Source organism: Mesocricetus auratus, unplaced genomic scaffold (assembly GCF_017639785.1).
Source record: "Mesocricetus auratus isolate SY011 unplaced genomic scaffold, BCM_Maur_2.0 Super-Scaffold_100008, whole genome shotgun sequence".
Lineage (NCBI taxonomy): Eukaryota > Metazoa > Chordata > Mammalia > Rodentia > Cricetidae > Mesocricetus > Mesocricetus auratus.
Genome location: NW_024429192.1, coordinates 42,779,265 through 42,801,223, shown reverse-complemented (window position 1 = coordinate 42,801,223; position 21,959 = coordinate 42,779,265). Strand labels below are relative to the sequence as shown.

Genomic DNA, 21,959 nt, shown 5'->3' with positions numbered 1-21,959 from the left:
CCTATAAATTAAAACACAAAATTGTACAGTGGGGGAAATGTGAAGATATCTCCACATCTCAGCATCTAGACATAAACATTATATCTTTGTTCTTTTATTCCCCTCAGTTTATGTAAGATCCTGCTATTTCAAAATCTGGGTGAAGGGTGCATAGAATTGTTTGTGCTTTTTATATAAATTGGGGTGGGTATGACTGGCCAGTGGGTGGCATGACTGATGAAGAGGGTGAGTATGGTGGGCATAGAAATAGAATAATAGACTAGTATAGGATCCGTGAAATAATCCAAATATGTGGCAAAATTAATATATGAAACAATGTTGATCAGTGACCAATGTTGCAACTTTTTGGTTAAGTGGTGGTGACATATCAAGGCTATTAATGTAGAGAAAATGCTAGATCCTTCCCTCATTTATTATGCCTATGAAAAGTCCACATGGATCAACAGGTGGAAGGAAAAGAAAAGCGTAATAAATAGAAACATGAATGACGAGTGTTAACCTCATGAGTACAGTTAGACAAGCTATAAAAAAGGAAGTATAAAATAAAACACAAAGAAATTTGAATAATAAAACCACATATTTTATATTAAAGAGTGGTGGGGAGGGATAACCAGAAATTTAAAACACAAGTGATAGAGAAATGATATTTGAGGTCTATCATCATGCCCTGTATCATTGGGACTCTCAATATGGCTTTTCTCCTTCTATGGAGTCTTGGGACTCCTTCATTTCTTTTTTAATTTGAACAAACACTCAGATAAACCAGTCTGGCCTGGAACTTGCTCTGTAGCACAGGCTAGTCTCAAACTCATAGTTCTGTTTTGTTTGCAAGTCTGTGTTGAGATTATAGTCATATGTATCACAAATGTGTACCTGGCTGGGACTATTTAATCTTGGCAGTTAACTCCACTTAAGTTTATCTTGGTAGGTGTATGAATTGAACTTGTCAAATGAATTAAATTTCTCCATAAGGTATTTATGTTTATAAGTATGTCTACATAATATATATACTTTTTTATTTGGAGAACACACACACGCACACACACACACACACGCATGCACACACACACACACACGCATGCACACACACGCACACGTGTGTGTTCAAGCCTGAGGTGTTCTAATTCTCTAGTTACCCTTTCTTTTCAGCAACTGGGCTGTTTCTCAGGTATATTAAATATGGCCTTCATGAGTGAAAGTGTTTGAGTTCCTCTATTAATTATCTTAGGACATTGGGAGTAGGAGTTAGCAAATTAGTGTAAAAAAGAACTAAATAAGTCAGTAATAATAAGCACAACTTTTTAAAGGGTCGTGTGTGTGTGTGTGTGTGTGTGTGTGTGTGTGTGTGTAGTCTCTCTTTAGATGTATATACAGTCATACATTAACTGTCTTGTCTTATTAATATTACCGGGGAGAGAGACTACTTACTGGCACACGGCTCTGTGCAGCCTATTAACATCTTATGTTTGATCTCTGAACTGACTTTGATCTTGCCCCCACTATTTGATCCCAAGGTTACTTTATGGGATGGTTTGGACTATTATCTTCAATTCTTCCTTTCACAGAGAGGATCACCTGTCATTTCATCAGTCCCCCTTTTACCTGAGACCAAATTTTATCCCCATTAGCTGACCTTAAATGCTTCCTAAGAAGCTATAAACCCCTTGCAGGCAGGTATCAAAGCCTTTCATCTTTCCAAACCAAGTACAGTACCTGGATTCTTGTCTCAACTATTTTAAGAATTATTAGAACTATTCTAATTAATTATAAGTCAAATTACTAGATAGCCTATGTCTCCCCAGCTTCTCATAGTCTCTTCCACAGTAGTACTTGGAAAATGCAGTTTCCTGAGAGCCAAGATTGATCTTAGTTAATACTGCTCCAGAAAAGGACCCAGCATTTTGATCATATCAAGACAGCAGTTTTGTCTTTTACTAATAGCCACACATAAAATACCATTTGTTAAATGAAAAGAAATGGTTTTCTCAAGTGTCCTAACCAAGACACAGTATAGAATTTTTACATGACTTACCTTTGCTAGTTAATGTGTGCAGTTCACAGGAGTTGATATGTTGGATGAGGACAAAGACTATGAAATAAGTAAGCACACAAATCTGAAAGTAGAAGTTGAGTACATTAGTGGTACTCTCCTAAGCCTGAGGTGCTCTAGTTCTCTAGTTTACCCTTTCTTTTCAGCAACTGGGCTGTTTCTCAGATATATTAAGTATGGCTTTCATGAGTGAAAGTGTTTGAGTTCCTCTATTAATTATCTTGGGACACTGGGAGTAGGAGTTAGTAAATTAGGGCAAACAAGAACTAAATAAGTCAGTAAACACAACTTTCTTAAAGGACCAAGGTTAAAGTCCATGCCTGTGCACTGGAGTATCCTAAAGCAGCATTTAGTCTTCATCCTGTAAATTCAGATTATGGGTCTTAGCCCCCTAAGGCCACTGTTTGTAGAAAAGAATAGGACTGAGTATATTTACAGATGGAAATCCTGTGTTCCAGTCTAAAGAAGGTGTAGCAAGCAGTCCTTTCTTCCCAGGTTTGGCAATTCTAGAATTCTCCCTTTGAAAGGCAAGCAAGAAGAAGAGGCAGGAACAGGGGATGAGGTGGGACAGCACCAGTTCTGGGCTCAATCTGCCACAGGTAGCTTTATTTAATCTAAATGATGGCTCCATAATTCAAACATTTTTTATATAAGTGACCACACCATCTACATTCTATTGAGAACAGGCAGCTTGCTAGTGAGAAGACATGTCCTCTTGGTGCAATCTGGCTTTGTGGAGTTGTGATGTGAGTTCTTATCCCTAGCAGGAACAACTTATGTGTCCCATCCAAGCTTCACATGGTTGCGGCTTATATTTTCTTATGTTACTCAGTGCATACAGCCTCACTTCCACCAGCCCTGCTACTCTAACTTGTTTGGTGCAAGTGAACTAGTCAGAATTTGGGCCTGTGTGAGCCAGGGCGGGTAGCCAGATGTGCCATGCATGAATGTGCACATGCTTTTCTTCCCTGAGCAAGCCTGCTATGAGTGCCAGTGCAAACCAAATGACAGAGAACCTCTCGCTGCCTCTCAGCCGGACAGACACCTCTTCCCAGCCATGACTCATGCTCCCATAAACGTCACATGTGTCTGCTTTGTGAGCATGGCAACCCCTCCCATTCCCAGCGGTGTGCCCAGTGCTCCGGTGCTGCCCTACGTTTAGTTTACACACCATGCAGGGTCCCTTAGGTTCCAATCTGTAAATGGGCACTGTGGTGCTTGACATCCAACCCTGAACTATTGCCACTTAGATGTCCACACTTTACTGTCAGGAAGTCTTACAGTTTTTTTTTTTTTTGAGTACTTTATAGTTTAAGAAACAAGTACTTCGAGGCATTCTAAATGGAATAGAACTGAAGAAATGCAGAACACACATTATAAAGTATGCATGCACACATCACTTATCCATCCTCAGAGGATGGGGATGGAAGTATAAAAGCAGTATATGCTCTCTTTAAGGCTCCCAGTCTCTCGGGACTTGCTAATAGGTAGGAGGTGCACTGCTGTGTCAGCGGTGCCACCGCCCCACGAGCGGTTCAGTTACTGGAGACCTCAGGCTGCCACAAAGATGCAAAACACTGTAAGGAGACATTTAAGAAATGTCTGTCAGCGGCATAAAATTCACATGGAGAGTGTAATTTCACTATGATGTTTACACAGTTTTTAAAGTTTTATGTTTCCATGGTGTTTGTTTTTGAGCATTCCAAACATGACAAAGTAGAATTAGATAATGACCCCTTATGCACCATTGCCTGTTTTTAAATTGTTAATATCTTTTCAGCAGTGTTTTACCTAAGCTTACTTTTTTGTTTTGTTCCCACATACTTTAAGGTGAGTTTTAAACATCATTCAACTCCTTTGTAAAAGCTTGGCATACAGTCTTAACTTATGAGGGTTTTTAAATATTACTGCTACACCAAGTTATACCTCTAGAATTAATGACTTCCTAATATCCAGCAATTATGATGCCTTGACTATCTTAAAACTATCACCTAGTGCTGATGGGAGCATGTTCAATCAGGAAATGCTTTCCATGAGACGTGAAAACCTGATTCCCAGCACTCACATGACAGCAAGGTGCTGCAGTTGACATCTATAACCCCAGCACCCAGGAACAGAGGTACACAGATCCTGGAATTTGTCTTCCCTGGTGAGCTCCAGGTTCAGTGAGAGACTGTGTCTCAAAAGATAGTGAGGCAAAAAATGGAGGAAGACATGTGTGCATGTGTGCGCGCGCGTACACACACACACACACACACACACACGAATGAGTTCTTGTTTGCACGTGTGCACATGAACACATACATACCATGTAACACACACATATAACAATTGCAAATAGCATTTTACAAAGGGATGGAAAGGTGACTCAGAGTGTAAGCTTCTTGCTTTTCAAGAATTAGGACCTCAGTTTGAATCTCCAACATCCATGTAAAGATCAGGCATAGTGGCTAACACCTATAGCCCTAGCACTGGAGAGAAGCAACTTCATGGCCTGCAAGCCTAGCCAAAATGATGAGCTCCAGGTTCAATGAAAGATATGTCTCAAAAAAAACCAAGAACAAAAAAAGTAAGAAGCAATGAAGTAAAATACCTCATGCCAAGCCCTGACTTCCACATAATGCACACTTAAGTAGCAGGAGTATTCACACACACACACACACACACACGAGTGTGTGCATGCATATGCACATACATATAATCTCTTGGGTGTAATAAATATTTTTAAATTAAAACTATTTTACATATTTTTAATTAGAATTTATATAAGGTTCATGAATTTAGCTATTTAACCTTCTTGTATCTCTTTTATTATATATGACTATATTTTTCTTTAGAACCTCTTATGATTGATCAAGGGAATTTAAAGAGAAAAACTGCCTTCAAAATTAATGCTTTGGGCTTTGTTTTTAAATCTTTAATGAGGAAATTTTCTCCATTTTTAGCTTCCTGATATTTACTGCTAAAATATGAAAGGCTGAGAAAAGCAATGGGGCAGAGAGGAGGGAGAGTCTCTCTGTGACTCACTGGCCATGAATTGACTTTGTTGTTCAAGGTCAGACGCCAGAGGCCCTTACCCTTCGGAGCTCAAGCGTGTCTGTGTTATGTCACATTTTTAAGTGCCCTGTACTTTGACTTACTCAAAATATCAGTCTAATTATGAATATGTAGTTTGTCAATAATAAACATTGTGTCTGAAATTGTTTCTCTTTTTTTTCTTTCTTTCACATTTTGGCTTTGTGCTTCTGTATCATAAATTCAGCTAACATTTTCTTACCAAGCATGAGTATTTGTATTTCTCTGCTGATACCAGTTAGAATTACTAAATGACATATCTATCTGGTAAAACCATCATTGAGTTCAATCCGATATTTCCAAAGTATTATCCACCATAAAATGCCTGCATCATATATCCACCTCATTTTTAAATGCTTATTTGCTATTCTACCTAATTTTCTTGTAACCTGGGTAGGAAGACAGAACAGAATCTCGACTGCACTATAATTTTAACACTACTACCCTCGATTTAAATTGTGCAGTGCTGCTTAAATGCCTCAAGATTTCTCCAGTTCTTTTTATAAACTCCAAATCCTGTGATATCTTTCCTTTCTTAGGACACAAACGAGTCTGCCAAACAAGAAGATATTTTGGAATCTACAACAGATGCTGCGGAATGGAGTCTAGAAGTGGAACGTGTACTACCGCAACTGAAAGTCACGATCAGGACCGACAATAAGGTATCAGAGACAGAGAGCGCATATGCTCCAAGAAATCACCTTATAAGGTGCTTTCAGGTTGAGAACGCCCACAATTTAAGAATGGGAGGGGGAGAGGTTTACTGGCCAGCATGCTGGCCTGTGTATTTCTTGCCTCTGCAACTCCAATGTTGAAATTATAGGCATGTGCCTCACTGCCTGCTCTGTGCTTTATCTATACAAGGGTATAACAGATTATTGAATGGATACTGTAGTACAGTCTGAGCAGAAGAAAAATCTTTGAAAGGATTTGGAACATATGCTGTTTCACTTGGATTGAGGGATTTTTGTCAGTAACTTTAATGTAATTTATTGAAAATCGTATTCTCTTGAGGTGAACTGAAATTCTGTGATGATACCAGTTGATTAGAGTTAAAAGGAATTTTAGAAATATTGCTTAGCACAATTTAGTATAACCTAGATGTTGTCTTAGATAATCTGTGGGACTGGGAGTTAAAGCCAGGGGCAGGCTTTCTGCCGGTATTCCCAGCACTCAGGTGGCTGGGGTAAGGGGATAAGGTACTCCAACATTAAGAAGACAAGAAATAAATAAGAAGACAAGGGATGGATAATTGAGCAAGGGAGCTGCTTCTGAATCCAGGTGCTGTTTTGTTTTTGTTTTTTGGCCTATGGCATTATAAGTAATTACTTTAAGACAAGCAAAAGCATATAGGAGAGCTGATGATTTAATTCTCATTTACATTTTTAATAATCTCTGCATAAAGAACTGAAGAGGAATATTTCCTTTTTTGCAAAAAAAAAGCCAATTCTAGTTTTTTGGTTTTGTCAGAACAAATTCTCTTTATGAAATTAAAAGTCACTATTGTTGTGATTTCAGATATAATAGCAAGTTAAAATAATTGTGTAGATGGGAACAGTTGAATCCCAGAAGGGAACAAATTAAACCTTTTAACTTTCATTCTTAGTATATTCTTAGAGTCAGACATCTCATTTAGAACCTAATGGGTTTTGTGTGTATGTTTTGACTACAGTCATTGATTTCCACACACTAGAGGTAACCAAGAAAGAAAGGGTGTAACCTTAGTCATTAACACCATATTGTTTTGCAGAATTATGTGTAGTTCAGATTCTAGAGTGGACCAACTCAGAATCCTGGATTTGTGAAGAATCAGTGTCCATCTGATTTGGGAAATAATTAGCTAATTTAAAATTGGACACTGACTCACCACATGCTACACACTTAGGATTGACTGTGCCAAATTATTTATACAATCAAGTATGTTGATTTCTCTGGATTTGGGAGATATGAGGATATTAATTTGAATTTTTATTTTTATGGTTAAAATATACTGATCGAAGCCATACTTGATTGTGATTCTTTTCTGAGTCATTCCATCCTTATGGACAGTGTTTTCCCAGCATCCCCCACCCCAGCCTTTCAGATGAACCACAAGGAAAGCATAGCATTAGGGTCAATATTTGTGTAGCATAAGAAAAATGAAATTATACCATGGCCTTAAAGCATGAAGAATCTAGTGATAAAAAATGTATTATTATTTCTCAGAAATGAAAAGAGGGTAACTTAGATATATGTGAGTTTTCTTCTTAGAGCCATTGCCATTGACAGTTGCTGCAGCTTCAGGGTACATCGTACTTTGCCTCTATTCTTGACCCTATCCAAATCACCGCCTTTATTTGGTTAATAACCTTTCCTTCAGCACAGGCTACTAGGGGACACTCACAAACCCTTTTTATTTCATTTCATGATTGAGAGAAGAAAAAAGAAATCAAATATTTGGAGAGTCAATGTGTTTTACTGGTTATGTATTAATATTTGAATAGCTTAGAGATTTTGGGAGGCACATAATAAAGAGTCTCATTACTTAAACTCATTATAAATTTATTTTAAATGACCTTACATTAGTAGTAAATAAGTTTCATATTTGTCTGCCACAGGATAATTTTTTTTTCATTTTTCCTCTCAAGCTAAGTTTATCACTTCTATGTTTTCTTGCAGAGAATTTTTTTAAAAAGCAAGAGAATCTTTTGGGAATATGTTTTTTACCTATTACATTTGTGCCAAACGGATTCCATCATATACCAATATTTTCCTTTGTAATCTTTCCATAATGGTTCAGTGGGTTCTTTTTGCTAAAGTAGCATGTGTCTGTTAAATGGCAATGCTTGCTATTATTGTCTGTTTCCAAAGAATATAAACTAATTTTAATATTAGCAGAAACAAAATAGAATTAGGAAAAAGAAAATGTGCCAAAAATACAAATAATGTGGTGCTCAACTGAAGACAAAGGTCTCATTGGATGCTAATCTGAGTAAAATTAAGAAGCTTCAGGACAGAAAATGGAAACAATCAAATGAAGAAATACCCTAAAAGATCTGAAAAAAAAACCTTCCAGGAAAGAAATATCCAACCTGTAGGATTGGAAAATAATACATCTAACACAGAATTATTATCTAACATCTCTAAAGAACTAATAAACTTCCCCCCCCAAAAAAAACCACACACAACAAATGGGCTAATGAGACAGACATTTCTCCAGTTGAAGTACAAATGGCCAATAAGCATGCAAAAGAAAAAAATATACTCTACTATCAGAGAAATGCAAATTAGGATGACACTAAGATTCTATCTCATCCCAGTGAGAATGGCTATCATTAGCTAAACAATAATAAGTGCTATCGAGGCTGGGTCTGGCAGGGACCCTTTTTCACTGCTGATGGAAATATGAACAGATGAAACATTATGGAACTCAGCATGAAGGTTCCTCAGAAAAAAACCTATAATGAGTGATATCATATGACCCAATTATACAGCACCTGAGCATATACCTGAGGGACACTAGGTCACCATATCACAGAAACACTTTCATATCCATGTGCATCACAAGACATTTTACTTATGCAGGTTATATATAGAAGCAGCCTAGGTGTACCTCAAGAAATGAATGAGTCAAGGAAATGTATATATGTATAATAGAGTTTTATTCAGCAGTAAACAAATTAAGTCATTGGCAGAAGAGTGGAATACTACAGGAGATCATTATTTTATGGAAAATAGAAAATAGTAACTCAGACGTATTGCATGGTATGATATAGATACATAAAGTTGTGTTATGCTGGATAGTTTTATATCAACTTGACACAAGCTAGAGTCATCTGAGAGAGAGCCTCAACTGAGAAATTGCTTCCATACTATGAGACTGTAGGCAAGCCTGTAGAGCATATTCTTAATTAGTGATTGATGTGGAATGGTCCAGCCCATTGTGGATGGGGCCACCCCCAGGCTGATGACCCTGAGTTCTATAAGAAAGCAGGCTGAGCTTTTCTTGAGGATCAAGCCAGAAAGTGGCATCCCAGCCAGTAAGCAGCCCCCCTCTATGGCTTCTCCAGGTCCCTGCCTTCTTTACATTCCTGTCCTCACTTCCTTTGATGATGAACAGTGCTGGGGAAGTGTACCCCAAATAAACCCTTTCCTCCCCAAGTTGCTTTGGACATGGTGTTTTATCACAGCAATAGAAACCCTAAGACACACACACAACTAAATATATATATGTGTGTGTGTGTGTGTGTGTGTGTGTGTATGTATATGTATATGTATATATGTTACAAAGACATTGTCTGAAGGAATGAAGGAAATTAGCAAAAGGAGGAGGGTCAAGACAGATGATGGTATGAAGGATGGGTTGAGATGGTCAGAAAACAGATGTGATGAAAATGTCTTTGAGGAACTCAACACTGTATTGTGAATATACAGTGTGAGATGTTTTTTCTCTTTTGTGGGGCCCATCACCCAGCTCCCAAGTGAATTACATATAGAGTCTTATTACTTATGAATGTCCAGCCTTAGCTTGGCTTGTTCATAGCCAGCCTTTCTTATATTATCCTGTCTATCTTTTGCCTCTGGGCTTTCCCTGTTCTCTTACTTCTGTAAATCTTACTCTTATTCCATGGAATGTGGTATAGCTGGATGGTTGGGTGCTGGCTCCTGATGTCCTCCTCTCCTTGGTCTCTTGCTTTCCTCGAACCCTGTTTCTCCTATTTGCCCTCCATATCCTTGCTCCTGCCTCACTATTGACTGTTCAGCTCTTTATTGGAGCCCCAAAGTATTTTAGACAGACACAGTAACACAGCTTCACAGAGTTAAACAAATGAAAGAGAAACAAAAGTCGCACACCTGAAAGTAATATTCTACCACATACAACAATAGTTTAAATTCAATTTTGTCTTTAATTTATGAAAGTGATGTTTCAAAGAGAAAGGGGCTTGGAGTGTGCTAAGAATTAGACCCAAAGATTACTCATTTTTCTAGTTGACTTTTGTCTACCTAACACCAACCTAAACATATCTTGGAAGAAAAAAGAAGCTTAACTGGGAAAATTATTTCTTAAGATAGGCCTGGCAAGTCTGTAGGACATTTTCTTCATTGATGATTGTTGGGGATGCCCAGCTCATTCAGAGCAGTAACTACCACTCCTATACTTACTTGGATTGGTCATGGTATCTTAGGGGAGCAATAGAAAAGTGACTAAGACAGAAGTTGTTACAAGAGAATGGGCTATTGCTATTATAAGCTTAGCCATACTATCTTTTAGAGAAATGTGGAAGACTTTGAGACTTTGAATTAGTGAAACACTGAAAGGCTATATGCAGAGCTTAATTGGCATCCTAATAGGAACTTGGAAGACAATAGTCCAGATAGCAATGTTAACTATAGAGGCCCAACTCAAGAGGTTTTAAGGGGAGTAATATTAATAACTGGGCTAGGGACCATCCTTATTTAGTATGGCAAAGAATGTGGCTGCTTTTTGCCCTTGTCTTAGAAATCCACCAGAGGCTAAATTGAAGGATTTTGAACTAATTTTACTGGCAGAAGAAATTTCAAGACAGCTTTATATTGATGTTGTTATGTGGTTATTAGTAATCACTCTCGAACAGGTCTACAATGAAAAAGAATAAGTCAGGCAAAAAGAAATACAAAATGTACATTTTGAGGAGGACATGAACACCAGGAAACTTAATATTGGAGTGTTAGGACTTGTGCTGAAAGATATAGGGAGAAATCCAATAAAGACAGTTTATACCCTTAAGGTGAGACCCTGCCCAGCTATTCTTGCAACTTCTAAAAGGAATTAAGAGGCCTGTTCCTAATAGAACAGCAAGAAATCAAAGTTTACAATACTAGCAATTCAAGGAGGGGGGCAGTTTCCATGCTCAGCAGGCAGCAGAACTTGGCAGTATCAATCACTTGGTCTGACTTTAGAGTCATGAAGAACACAAGAGTAAAGCTGTGGATAATCATCCTTCAAGGTTAAGGAAAGCTGGAGAGACCAAGCATGTGGCTGGGGAGGCCTAGAGAGACTATTGGAGAAAGCTGTTAAAATGAAGGCTGGATTATGTTGGAGACCCCAAGATTTTGGAGATGCCAGAGCCATGTCTACCAAACAGAGATGCAAACATGGAATTGAACCAGCCTGAGAGACAAACAGAGAGAGAAGAGTATTTCAGTCAACAAAGTTGGAATGGAATAGTGATCTAAGATCTTTGCCATTGGAAATAGCCCTATGAGACTTGCTGGACTTCTGTCTTGCTTTGGTCCAGTGTGTTCACTTCTTGGCCCCAATTCTTCCCTTTTGGAATGGTAATGTATATTCTATGCCATTGTATGTTAGAAGTATGTAATTTGCTTTTTGATTTTACAGGGATTTCAATTAAATTATTTTGAATCTCAGAAGGGACTTTGAACATTGGATTTTTAAACTGTGTTGAGACTGTGGGAGACTAGGGAGACTTTTGAAGTTGGATTAAATTCATTTTGTATTATGATGTGGCCATAAGTCTATGCAGGCCAGGGAGTAGAATGTGGTAGTTTGGATGAGAATAGCCCCCATATGCTCATATATGGTCACCAGTTGGTAGAACTGTTTGGGAAGGATTAGGAGGTGTGGTCTTGTTGGAGGAGTGTGCCACTGGGGTGACCTTTGAAGTTTCAAGAACCCTACAGTTCCCAGGTAGCTGTCTCTCTGCCTTACTTTTGTGTAAGTTCTCAGCTGGTGCTCCAGTACCATGACTGCCTGCCTGCTGCCAGGCTCCTCACCATAATGGTCATGGATACTAACCCTTTGTCACTGTGAGCCCCGAATTAAATGCTTTCTTTTGTAAGTTCCCTTGGTCATCGTGTTTTGTGGTCATAGTGTTTTGTTACAGCAATAAAAAAGTAAAAAAGTAAGGCAAAATGTGTCAGAATCTAATAAACATTATTATTATCATTATTACATTCTTTTACTTTGGGTGCCCAATCAGTATTCAGGAAGGTTTACAAAGTGTATGCAGTAATGCTTGTGTCATTTAAGGAATATATATGAATATCTACATTATATTCTTACATGAGCCTCTAACCAGGTTTTTGTCATTATCCTTGTCTTGATCTTTCCATTTTTCCCCAGTAACTATACACATAATAAAGCATCATTGTGATAATTGGCATTTACTATTTCCTATGTGCCAGGAACTGATCCTAGTACTGTATGTGCATTATCTCACTTAACCCTTTCCACTACTCAGAAATGCAAGTACCTTTACCTCAAATGAGGAACTGTAAACAGAAGAGTAATTTACTTTTACAAATGATGGCAATAGTATTTGAATGACAAGGCAGGTTTTCGCCTACTCATGTAGAGAATGTAACATGATTAAGAGTAGAAGTTCTGAACCCAGGTCACTTGACTATGAATTACAGTGGTGGATGACTCCAACACCTTGTGCCTTAATTTCCTCATCTGGAAAATGAAATTTATTATAATGCCTCCCTTAAGGTGCTACTAAAAAGCCAAATGAGTGAAAATATGTGAAACACATAGGATGGTATCAAAGAACCACTCCATGCAGACCACTATTTCTGTATGTATTTATTCATACACTTGTTATTTACTGTTTGTAGAAATATTGCATTGTATGTATTTCCAGACATTGTTTTAACTAGGGATGATAACGTTGATGGCTGTTGACAGTCCTTGCACTTTGCATCAATACTCTCCTGATTTCCAGGTAGTAGAGCTAACTTGTCTGAGCTCAGCAGGTTGGAGTCAAAGCAGAGTCAGGATCTGGGTAGAGAAAGGGCACAGCAGCATTCTGCAGGAGCTAGGGCCACAGTCTTTAGGCCATAGTATATACAATCAGAATAGTCTTAGGCTGCAGGGTGTGTGGTCAGAACAGTCTGTAGGCTACAGCATGTATAGTCAGAATAGTCTTAGACTGCAGAATGTACAATCTGAACAATCTCTAGGGTGCAACACATACAGTCAGAACAGTCTTAGACTACAGCATGTAGAGTCAGAACAGTCTTAGACTGCAGCATGTACAGTCAGAAAAGTCTTAGGCTGCAGCATGTACAGTCAGAACAGTCTCTAGGCTGCAGCATCTATAGTCATCAGTCTCTGGGCTGTAGCATGTACAGTCAGAACAGTCCCTAGTTTGAAGCTAAGTTGTTTGATAATCTTTCTGTGAAGGTACTTCATGATAATTATCAAAGGAAATCTTTTCCTAAATGACTAAAACATTTTTTAATTCCAAAGGAATAACATTTTTTTAAGTTTTAAAGTTTTTTTAAGTGACTCAGTTGACAAGGTGCTGAGACATTCCAAAAAGTTCTGCATGCCCAGTATTTCTAAGATGTGGATGAATGAATGTTTGTTTAGATTTTTCACAGTCTGTGTTACTGATAACTTTGAATCTCTAGGATATTCTATTTTCTTGAGATTTCTTAAAGTAGACCTTTGACTTTGGAGCCTATTCAGATTGGACCAAGAAAGGCTGTTGTTTTTTTTTCGGGGCTCACTATATTGAGGGGCTCAGCCACCATCTCTTACTTGCCTTTGACAAAGACCCAAAGGCTGGTAGGGAAGTTTGATTTTGTTAGCAGAACAAATGAGGCTTCGGGTATTCTTAAGTAGGACTGGGAATCTGCAGTAGGGTAAGACCAGAAGCAGGCCATCTGATGCAATTGGTTGGGTAGAACACTGTTCCCTGTTGCTGTGATAAAATATTCTGAAGAAAGCAGTTTAAGGTTCTTAAGAAAGGGTTCATTTTGGTTCATAGTTCAAGAGTACAGTCCATCATGGGGCAAGTCAAAGCAGCAGAAACTTGAAGTTGCTGACCACATTACATTCACAGCCAAGAAGCAGGAACAATGAATGAAGGCTGATGCTCAGTTACCTTCCTTCCCTTAAAAAGTTGAGGATCCCAGCCAGGGAGTGGTGCAACCACTGTGAGCTTGTCTTCTCACCTCAGTTGACATGATCAGTATAATCACCTGCATGCCTACCCAGATGACCATCTTCCACAGTCTGGCAAGTTGACAAGTGATACCATCACAGAGAGGAGGATGTGGCTTTGTCTACAGGCTGGTCCCAAGTTGGAATTGTTTGACCAAGGTCCACGTGGGGCTAATTACTACAGAGCCCATGGCTCTGCTTCTTGGATCAGATGCTGCACATGGTGGATTAGAATTCTGGTTTGCTGTGTGTCTTGGTATTGTCATTGTCTATTTGTATATTAGTTGACCTAAGGAAAAATGACTTCTATAGCATGATAAATAAAAAATCCAGAGACTAATACTGGAGGGGCTCAAGCTTCAAGCTAAAACTCAGAAAGGCAAAGTAACCGGCATTAGCTCTTACCTTTACTTCAGCTCAGACCAAATGGGCAATCCTCAAACTGCTTCTGACTTCACTGCTCCTCAGATTCACCCAGACTGCTATGCTCTCCTCAATGTGATTAAAGACTTTAATGTCTTCCTATTCTCAGTGTGACTGGAGAAAGAATGCCAGCTCTGAGACACTGTTCCTGTCTTAAATAGCTGTCATGAGTCCTAGGATTAAAGGTGTGAACTCTGTTACTCTATTTAGCCTGATTCAATTCCATGTAGCCCTGGCCTTGAACTAACAGAGATCCATCTACATCTTAATCCAGAGTCCTGGGATTAAAGGTGTGTATCACCACTGCCTGACCTCTATAGCTTGTGGCTGACTTTGCTTTCAAATACTCAGGAAAGCTTTACTAAATCATAAATAATATGTCACTAATGACTTCTAATGGCATTTTGTTTGCTTTACCATAGTAGAAACCAAGTAAATACTACTAATGTTTATTCTTATTCCTCAAAAATAAGGAAAAACAGGAAGCATGAAATAAGTTTCCAACTAAATTTTAACATAGGCTCCTTTCTTCAGTTAAGCAGTTCTTATTTCTAAAAGGTTGTACATTACGATGATTTAATATTAGGTATTTAATGGAATGAACAAATGTTCTAATATGCTTCAATGCCCCATGGATATAGTAATTAAAATTTTGATTAATGTCTTAAATAGATTTTTCCAAATTATAATTAAATGTTTCCTGCTTTGTTTTTCTAAGAGATAGTTGGGTAGGTACCTCCTTCCTTTTGCCAAAGTGTCTTAAGTAATTATGTAAATCTTCAGATTCATTACAAGGAATTTAGATGAAGTGATTATTTTTGAAGGCTCTGGAAGTATTACAACATATATTTCTAATTATTTTAAAGCTCTGACTCACTGAACTGTTTTTACAGACCTTCCTGTCCTGAGGCTTCTGACTTTCCTGAACTGCCATGAAAAGGACCTTAAACTTAAGTTTCAACTCAACACAATTGGATTTTGTTTTAAAGTAAATAAAGCACTCAGGTGTTGCCTTAGGTGACGTACAGCGGGAGACTTTTTGGGAAGAGTCATTGTGCTTGGATAAAATCACTGCAATAGTTTTGAGCCTTTGGGCTCCTCAGTCACCATGAGAGCTAAAACCTAAGAGGCAGAAGAAGGGCCTTCATTAATCAGCAGGTAGAATTCCATTTAAATGAACCTAGAGGGACCGCAGAATTACTATATTAGATCTCAGTCTCTTCAAATTGGAAGCCAAGTCCTGCAGAAAGTTACAGGGGTAGGCTCTTTCTTTTTATTATTGCAGACAAATCTGTACCTGGGAGCAAGTGAGAGCATTGCTCTCATTGCAAAGCAATAGAGGGACCAGCTTTCTCGACCTTGTGTCTGTCAGTGCATTTGGATACAGCACGAGAAGATGTTAGCAAAAGTTAACTTTTCTAAATATTTATGTATTGTTATAGTTTGAGAATGGGGACATTTCTTAAGACTTATTCTCTAGCTTTTGGATAGGAAGTATTAATAGGATTCATGCATCCACAAGCCAAGAGATATAATGTATTCTGTGGCCTGGAATACAGGAATGAATTCCATGTACATGATTATTAACACAGGATTCTACCCGCTATTTGCATAGTGGAGAAACTACATTTATAATGCTTGGGGATTTTCTGGTCGACCTTCTATTAAAAATATTCATGTAATTTAAAGAAAAATAAGACACCTAATTTAAAAAGTCAGATTTTACAATTATAGCAACAAATGTAAATACAGGTGGCAATAAGTTGATCTCCATGAGGCTATGCAGGAGTAATAGCTCCAATTAATGTCACACATGTTTGTAATTGTATCTATTGCTGCCAGACAATAAATGCTTTTTAATATAACAGGGCCATAAATGTACATGCTGCTGTTGTTTAAACAAAATAAAAATTTCAGTAAATTTATCCTTGAAACACCTGCTATAATCAAAAAGAGGTGAATGCTATCAAAATAAACTGCCTAAATTAACTAGATACACATACATTTTTAGAACAGTCTGCATGATTACTCAACTGCCACATCATCTCAGAATGAGGGAAAATACTGCTGATGGACTTTTATAGCAAGCATTCTTCAAAAGAGATTGCACAAAGCAGCTATTCTTTGGAGCTGTTGTATTATTTCAAACAAGATATGATTTTGTGCACTGGAAGTTGTATTTGCAAGGTCAGCTGTTTGATTTTCGTTTTGTATTTCCTTTGCTGCATGTGGATCATGGCTAGATACCACGTGGTGGAAAAGGTTTATTGTGCTTAAAATTATACTGAATAATACAGCAAAGGAGTGGAGACAAAGCCAGTCTCCCCAGTCAACAACAACATCCTAAGTTACTTCGGTCATCATCTTGCTGAACTCTGTGGATATTGCTTGTTTAAGCATGGCTGATGATGCCTTCCTTTCTATCTACCACGAGTGTGATAAACTGGATCAGGTGAAGGTCCCGTGAATCACAGATTAAAATAGAAGAAAGAATAATTTTGCCTTAGTGACAGCCATTAGTTGTAACTACAGAGCTTCAGCAGTGATGCTGATTACAAGGAAATAGCCAGTGAAAACTGCATGCTTTGTTAATACTGCAAAGGCAAGAGACCCATGCCTCACTGCCCGCAGACCTCAAACAGACACCTGTGATTGAGAGCGGTGAATTAATATATATTGATTATAATTAAAATGTCTAGACTGCCTAAATATTTCATTATTGTAAAGTATGATTTAATGTTTCCCTTGAATTGCTTAATATAAAATATGAATTGAAGCAGAGACCATTTGTCACATGGACTTCCTACAAAATGTAGTTTTTATTGGCTTGACTCATTTTTTCCAATCAGCCATGTTAGAATCATTCTCACTACTACTATGTTTTATTTGAAATTTCTTAATATTTAAAGAAAATTGTATTCCCGTGATTTTTATTCCATTATTTTTCCCTGTTTCTTTATACTAAAGAAATGGTTTATGCTTCTTGGTTCTTTAAAAATGTAGAAGATAACTATTTTTTTGTTTGTTTGCTGGAAGGATGTTGAGTGTCAGTCTGAGAGCTAAGTTTTGATCAGCAGATTCTTAAATTTGGGTGGAACTGTTATTAGAGCCTTGATACAAACCAGGTCACCGGGAAAGGGCGTCTAAAGGGGTAGCCCAGATGAGATTGATCTATGGCCAGGTTTATGGAGAACTGTTGTGATTGTTGATTGATTTGGGAGGGCCCAGCCCACGATGGGCAGTGCACTGTTGGGAAGGCTGCCCTGGGTTGTGGAAGAAAGCTGTCTGAACCAGGCCAGAGAGAACAACACAATAAGCAACCATTCTCCATGGTTTCAGCTTCAGTTCCTATGTGGCTTCCTGCCCTGACTTCTGTCTCTCATGAGCCCTAGAAGTGTAGGATGAACTGATCCCTTTCCTTCCCTAAGTTGCTTTTGGTTAATGTTTGTTGCAGCAGGCAAACAAACTGGAAAGAGAGGTAAGCTCATTTATCAGTTCTCCACAGTAGTTACTCAGTATCTACTGATTTCCTATTTGACCTGTGTTTGCCTTGTAAGATCTCTGCTTTGGGCATGTCTTTCTGAAGCCTGCAAGTCCTCAAGAAGGTCTGTGTAGTCATATAAAAGAAGTGCAGCATGGAGTGGCCATGAGTAATGGATTGTAGTTAACATGTGAAGGCATGTTAACAGAGACTTGTTTACCTTTAGAGACTCTGAATTTCCAGTTTTTATTCAATTATAGGCCAGTGTAAGGGTAACTGTGCACATTCTGACAGCCTGTGTACATGGTTGACTGTTCCTCTAAAATGAGAGGGATTGCTAGAAAATAGGAACTTCCCAAAGAAACATATCCCTAGCAGTGGTGATTATTCCCACACTCTAAAACAAATCAACTACAACGCACTGCAGACTGTGTGTTCAAAAGTCCCCAGTGGACACTTGAACCTTGCCACAGGTCTGAAAGCAGTGAAAACAGCCAACCATGGATTAAAATCATGAGGCAAAAGAAAGCTTTCTCCCTTAAGTTGATTTTCCTTGAGTCATTTGTCAATTTGATGAGAAGCTGACTAATGCAATGGCTTGTTCCACTTAACATAATGTCCTGTATTCCATCATTATTACAGCAGATGCCAAATCCCTATTCCTGTTAATGCTACAAAACATTCTGATGTAATTATATACATTTTCTTTATACATTTCTCCAACTTCTGGGTTCCCCTCACCATGTGCCCATTTCAACTTCATGCCCTCTTCATTTTTTTTAATATCTCACTGAATCCAACTAGTACTGGGTTAAATTGCACATGGTTGTGGGACCACTCACTGAAGCATGATCAACCTACTGTGGACCACAACCCTAACAAAAACTGAGTCTCCTTTTTATAGAATCCATCAACTGTCAGTACCTACTTGGTGAGGGGAAGAGGCTTCCTTGGTCTTCCCTATCCATACTAGGATACTGACTATCTTGATTTTGTGCAGATATTGTTTTGACAACCACTGCTGCTGTGTGTGCCCATGTTACCCAGAGCATTCACACCACAGTGTGCATTACGAGGTCAAAGGCAACTTTATGGAGTTGGTTTTCTCCATCCACTCTTATGCAAGTTCCAGAAATCAAACTCTGGTCACCAGACTTACCAGACTTGCTTGCATAGCAGGAACCTCTCTACCCACAGACTCATCTTGCCAGTTTGATAGATTTCTTTTTTTTAAAAAAACTGTATTTAAATTAGTAACCAGCTTGCTTCAAATGTCAATCCCAGCTCACTCTCACCCCTCTCCTCCCCTGCCACCCACCAACCCCCCCTCTACCCTCCACCCGATCCCCACTCTGCTTGCCAGGGAGGGTGAGGCCCTCCATGGGGGATCTCCAAAGTTTGTCATATCATCCCAGGCAGGTCCTAGGCCCTCCCCCATTTGTCCAGGCTGAGACAGCATCCCTCCATGTGAAATGGGCTCCCAAAGTCCATTCTTATGCCAGGGATAAATACTGGCCCCATAGATTGCCGAGACCTCCTCACTGACACCCAAATTTAGGGGGTCTGGATAAGTCCCATGCTCACCTCTCAGCCATCAGTCTGGGGTCCATGAGCTCCCACTTGTTCAGGTCATCTATTTCTGTGGGTTTCACCAGCCCAGTCGTGACCCCTTTGCTCATCACTCCTCTCTGTCTGCAACTGGGTTCCAGGAGTTCAGTTCAGTGTTCAGCTGTGGGTGTCTGCCTCTGCTTCCATCAGTCACTGGATAAAGACTCTAAGATGGCATATAAGGTAGTCGTCAATCTCATTATTGGAGAAAGGCTTTTAAGGTAGCCTCTCCACTATTGCTTAGATTGCCAGTTGGTGTCATCCTTATAGATCTCTAGAAATCTCCCTTGTACCAGATCTCTCCTGAAAGCTATAATGACTCCCTCTATTATGTTATCTCTCATCCTGCTCTCTATTCTTCCCCCTGACTCAACCTTCATGCTCCCACATGTCCTCCTCTCCCCTCCTCTTCTCCCTCTCTCTTTCTCCCTGCTCCCTCTCCCCTCACCCATGCACCCAATCCTCTCAGAAATTCCTGTCCCATTCTCCTTCTCCGGGGTACCATGTATATCTCTCTTAGGGTCCTCCCTATTTCCCATACTCTCTGGTGGTGGGATTGTAGACTGGCAATTCCCTGCTCCATGGATTTTAGACATGTTTGTCTTTTTGTGACTGGGTTACCTCACTTAGGATGATTTCTTCTAGTGTCATCCATTTGCCTGCAAATTTCAAGATTCCATTGGTCACCCCCCACCCCACCTGGAGTAGTACTCCATTTTGTAAATGTACCACATTTTCTCTATCCACTCTTCAGTTGAAGGGCACCTAGGTTGCTTCCAGGTTCTAGTTGTTACAAACAATGCTGCTAGAACATAGTGGAACAGATGTCCTTGTTGGATGAACCTGCCTCATTTGGATAAATGCCTAAGAGTGGAATTGCTGGGTCTTGTGGTAGATTGATTCCCTTTTTCCTGAGGAATCTCCATATTGATTTCCAAAGTGGCTGTACGAGTTGGCACTCCCACCAGCAATGGAGGAGTGTTCCTCTTTCTCCACATCCTCTCCAGCATAAACTGTCATTGGTGTTTTTGATTTTAGCCATTCTGACAGGAGTGAGATAGTATCTCAGTTGTTTTGATTTGCATTTTCCTGACGGCTAAGGACGTTGATCACTTTCTCAAGTGTCTATCAGCCATTTTAGATTCCTCTATTGAGAATTCTCTATTTAGTTCTGTACCCCACTATTTAATTGGATCCTTTGGTGTTTTGGAGACTTGCTTCTTGAGTTCTTTGTAAATTTTGGAGATCAGCCCTCTGTCAGATATGGGGTTAGTGAATATCTTTTCCCATTCTGTGGACTGCCTTTTTTTTTATCATGGTGACGTGTGTGTGTGTGTGTGTGTGTGTGTGTGTGTGTGTGTGTGTGTGTGTGTGTGTATACATAAGTACATACATGCAAATATACAGGAATACAACCTTTGAGACAGAGACTTTCTCTGAACCTGGAGTTCACCTTTTCAGCTCACCTGGCTGGCCAGCGAGCCCCTATGATCTTCTTGTCCCCATTCACAGCAGCCCAAATGCTGACATTACAGATCATTGCCTGCGTTAGCAGCATTAGCTGAAGATCTGAACTCAGATCCTCATGCTTGCAAAGCAAGAACATTCCCATTGAGCCATCTCCCCAGCATTTTACACTTTATTTTATTGTGATTCCTTTATATTTACTAAATTTCTTATTCAGATTAAAGTTCTTTTCCTTGTGTTATTAAACTTTACAAATTTCTTATATTTCATTTAGCTTCCTTTAAAGTCATCATTTAGAATTTTTTCAACTACTCATCTAATCCCTTTTCTTTAAGGGTCCATTGCTAGAAAGTTATGTTTTTTGGAAGCAAGGTTTAACCTTGTTTCTTTCATACTGCACACATGTTATTTATGCATCAAATCTGTCGATCCTGTCAATTCATATGAGGGCTTTAATAGCAAAAAGGTTTCTCTCAGCAGCATGTCCTATGGTATGAGTTGTGTGTATGCTACACTGACTTGTGTCTCAGGTGGGCATGGTGGTGCACTCACTGTATATATACCAGTAATCAGTGTTGGCAATGTCTGTAGTTACCTAAGTGGCCTCAACTGCAGGAGGCTGTGCTGTTCCCTGTCTAGCTAAGATCAGCTGTCTTGGATGAAGCAGGTCTCCAGTGATCTCAGAATGATACACATCAGTGAAGCTGGGATCACCATCACTTTGTGAAGGATGCACAGAGAATGGGAGGTATAGACAGGTTCAGGTACAAATGATACAGTGGGTTCAAGAGCAAAGATGGGGCACCTATATTAATGTATACATACTCAATGGAGGATGGGGCCATTCCAGTGGTCCTCGACAGATAGAGTTCCTGGTAGTAGGAACAAGGTTTGTTGGTCCCATAGACTGGACCACACTAGTGGCC

The 21,959-nt window shown here is 39.1% G+C and overlaps 1 protein-coding gene across 1 annotated transcript in view; it reads left to right on the top strand.

The window, feature by feature from the left end:
• The window catches only part of Ift57 (intraflagellar transport 57), a 54,055-nt gene that overhangs the window by 18,229 nt on the left and 13,867 nt on the right, over window positions 1–21,959 (top strand). Inside the window, exon 6 of the mRNA XM_040750724.1 lies at window positions 5,665–5,787. Coding sequence (XP_040606658.1) covers window positions 5,665–5,787 — 123 coding nt within the window. The remainder of the gene's footprint in view (window positions 1–5,664; window positions 5,788–21,959) is intronic.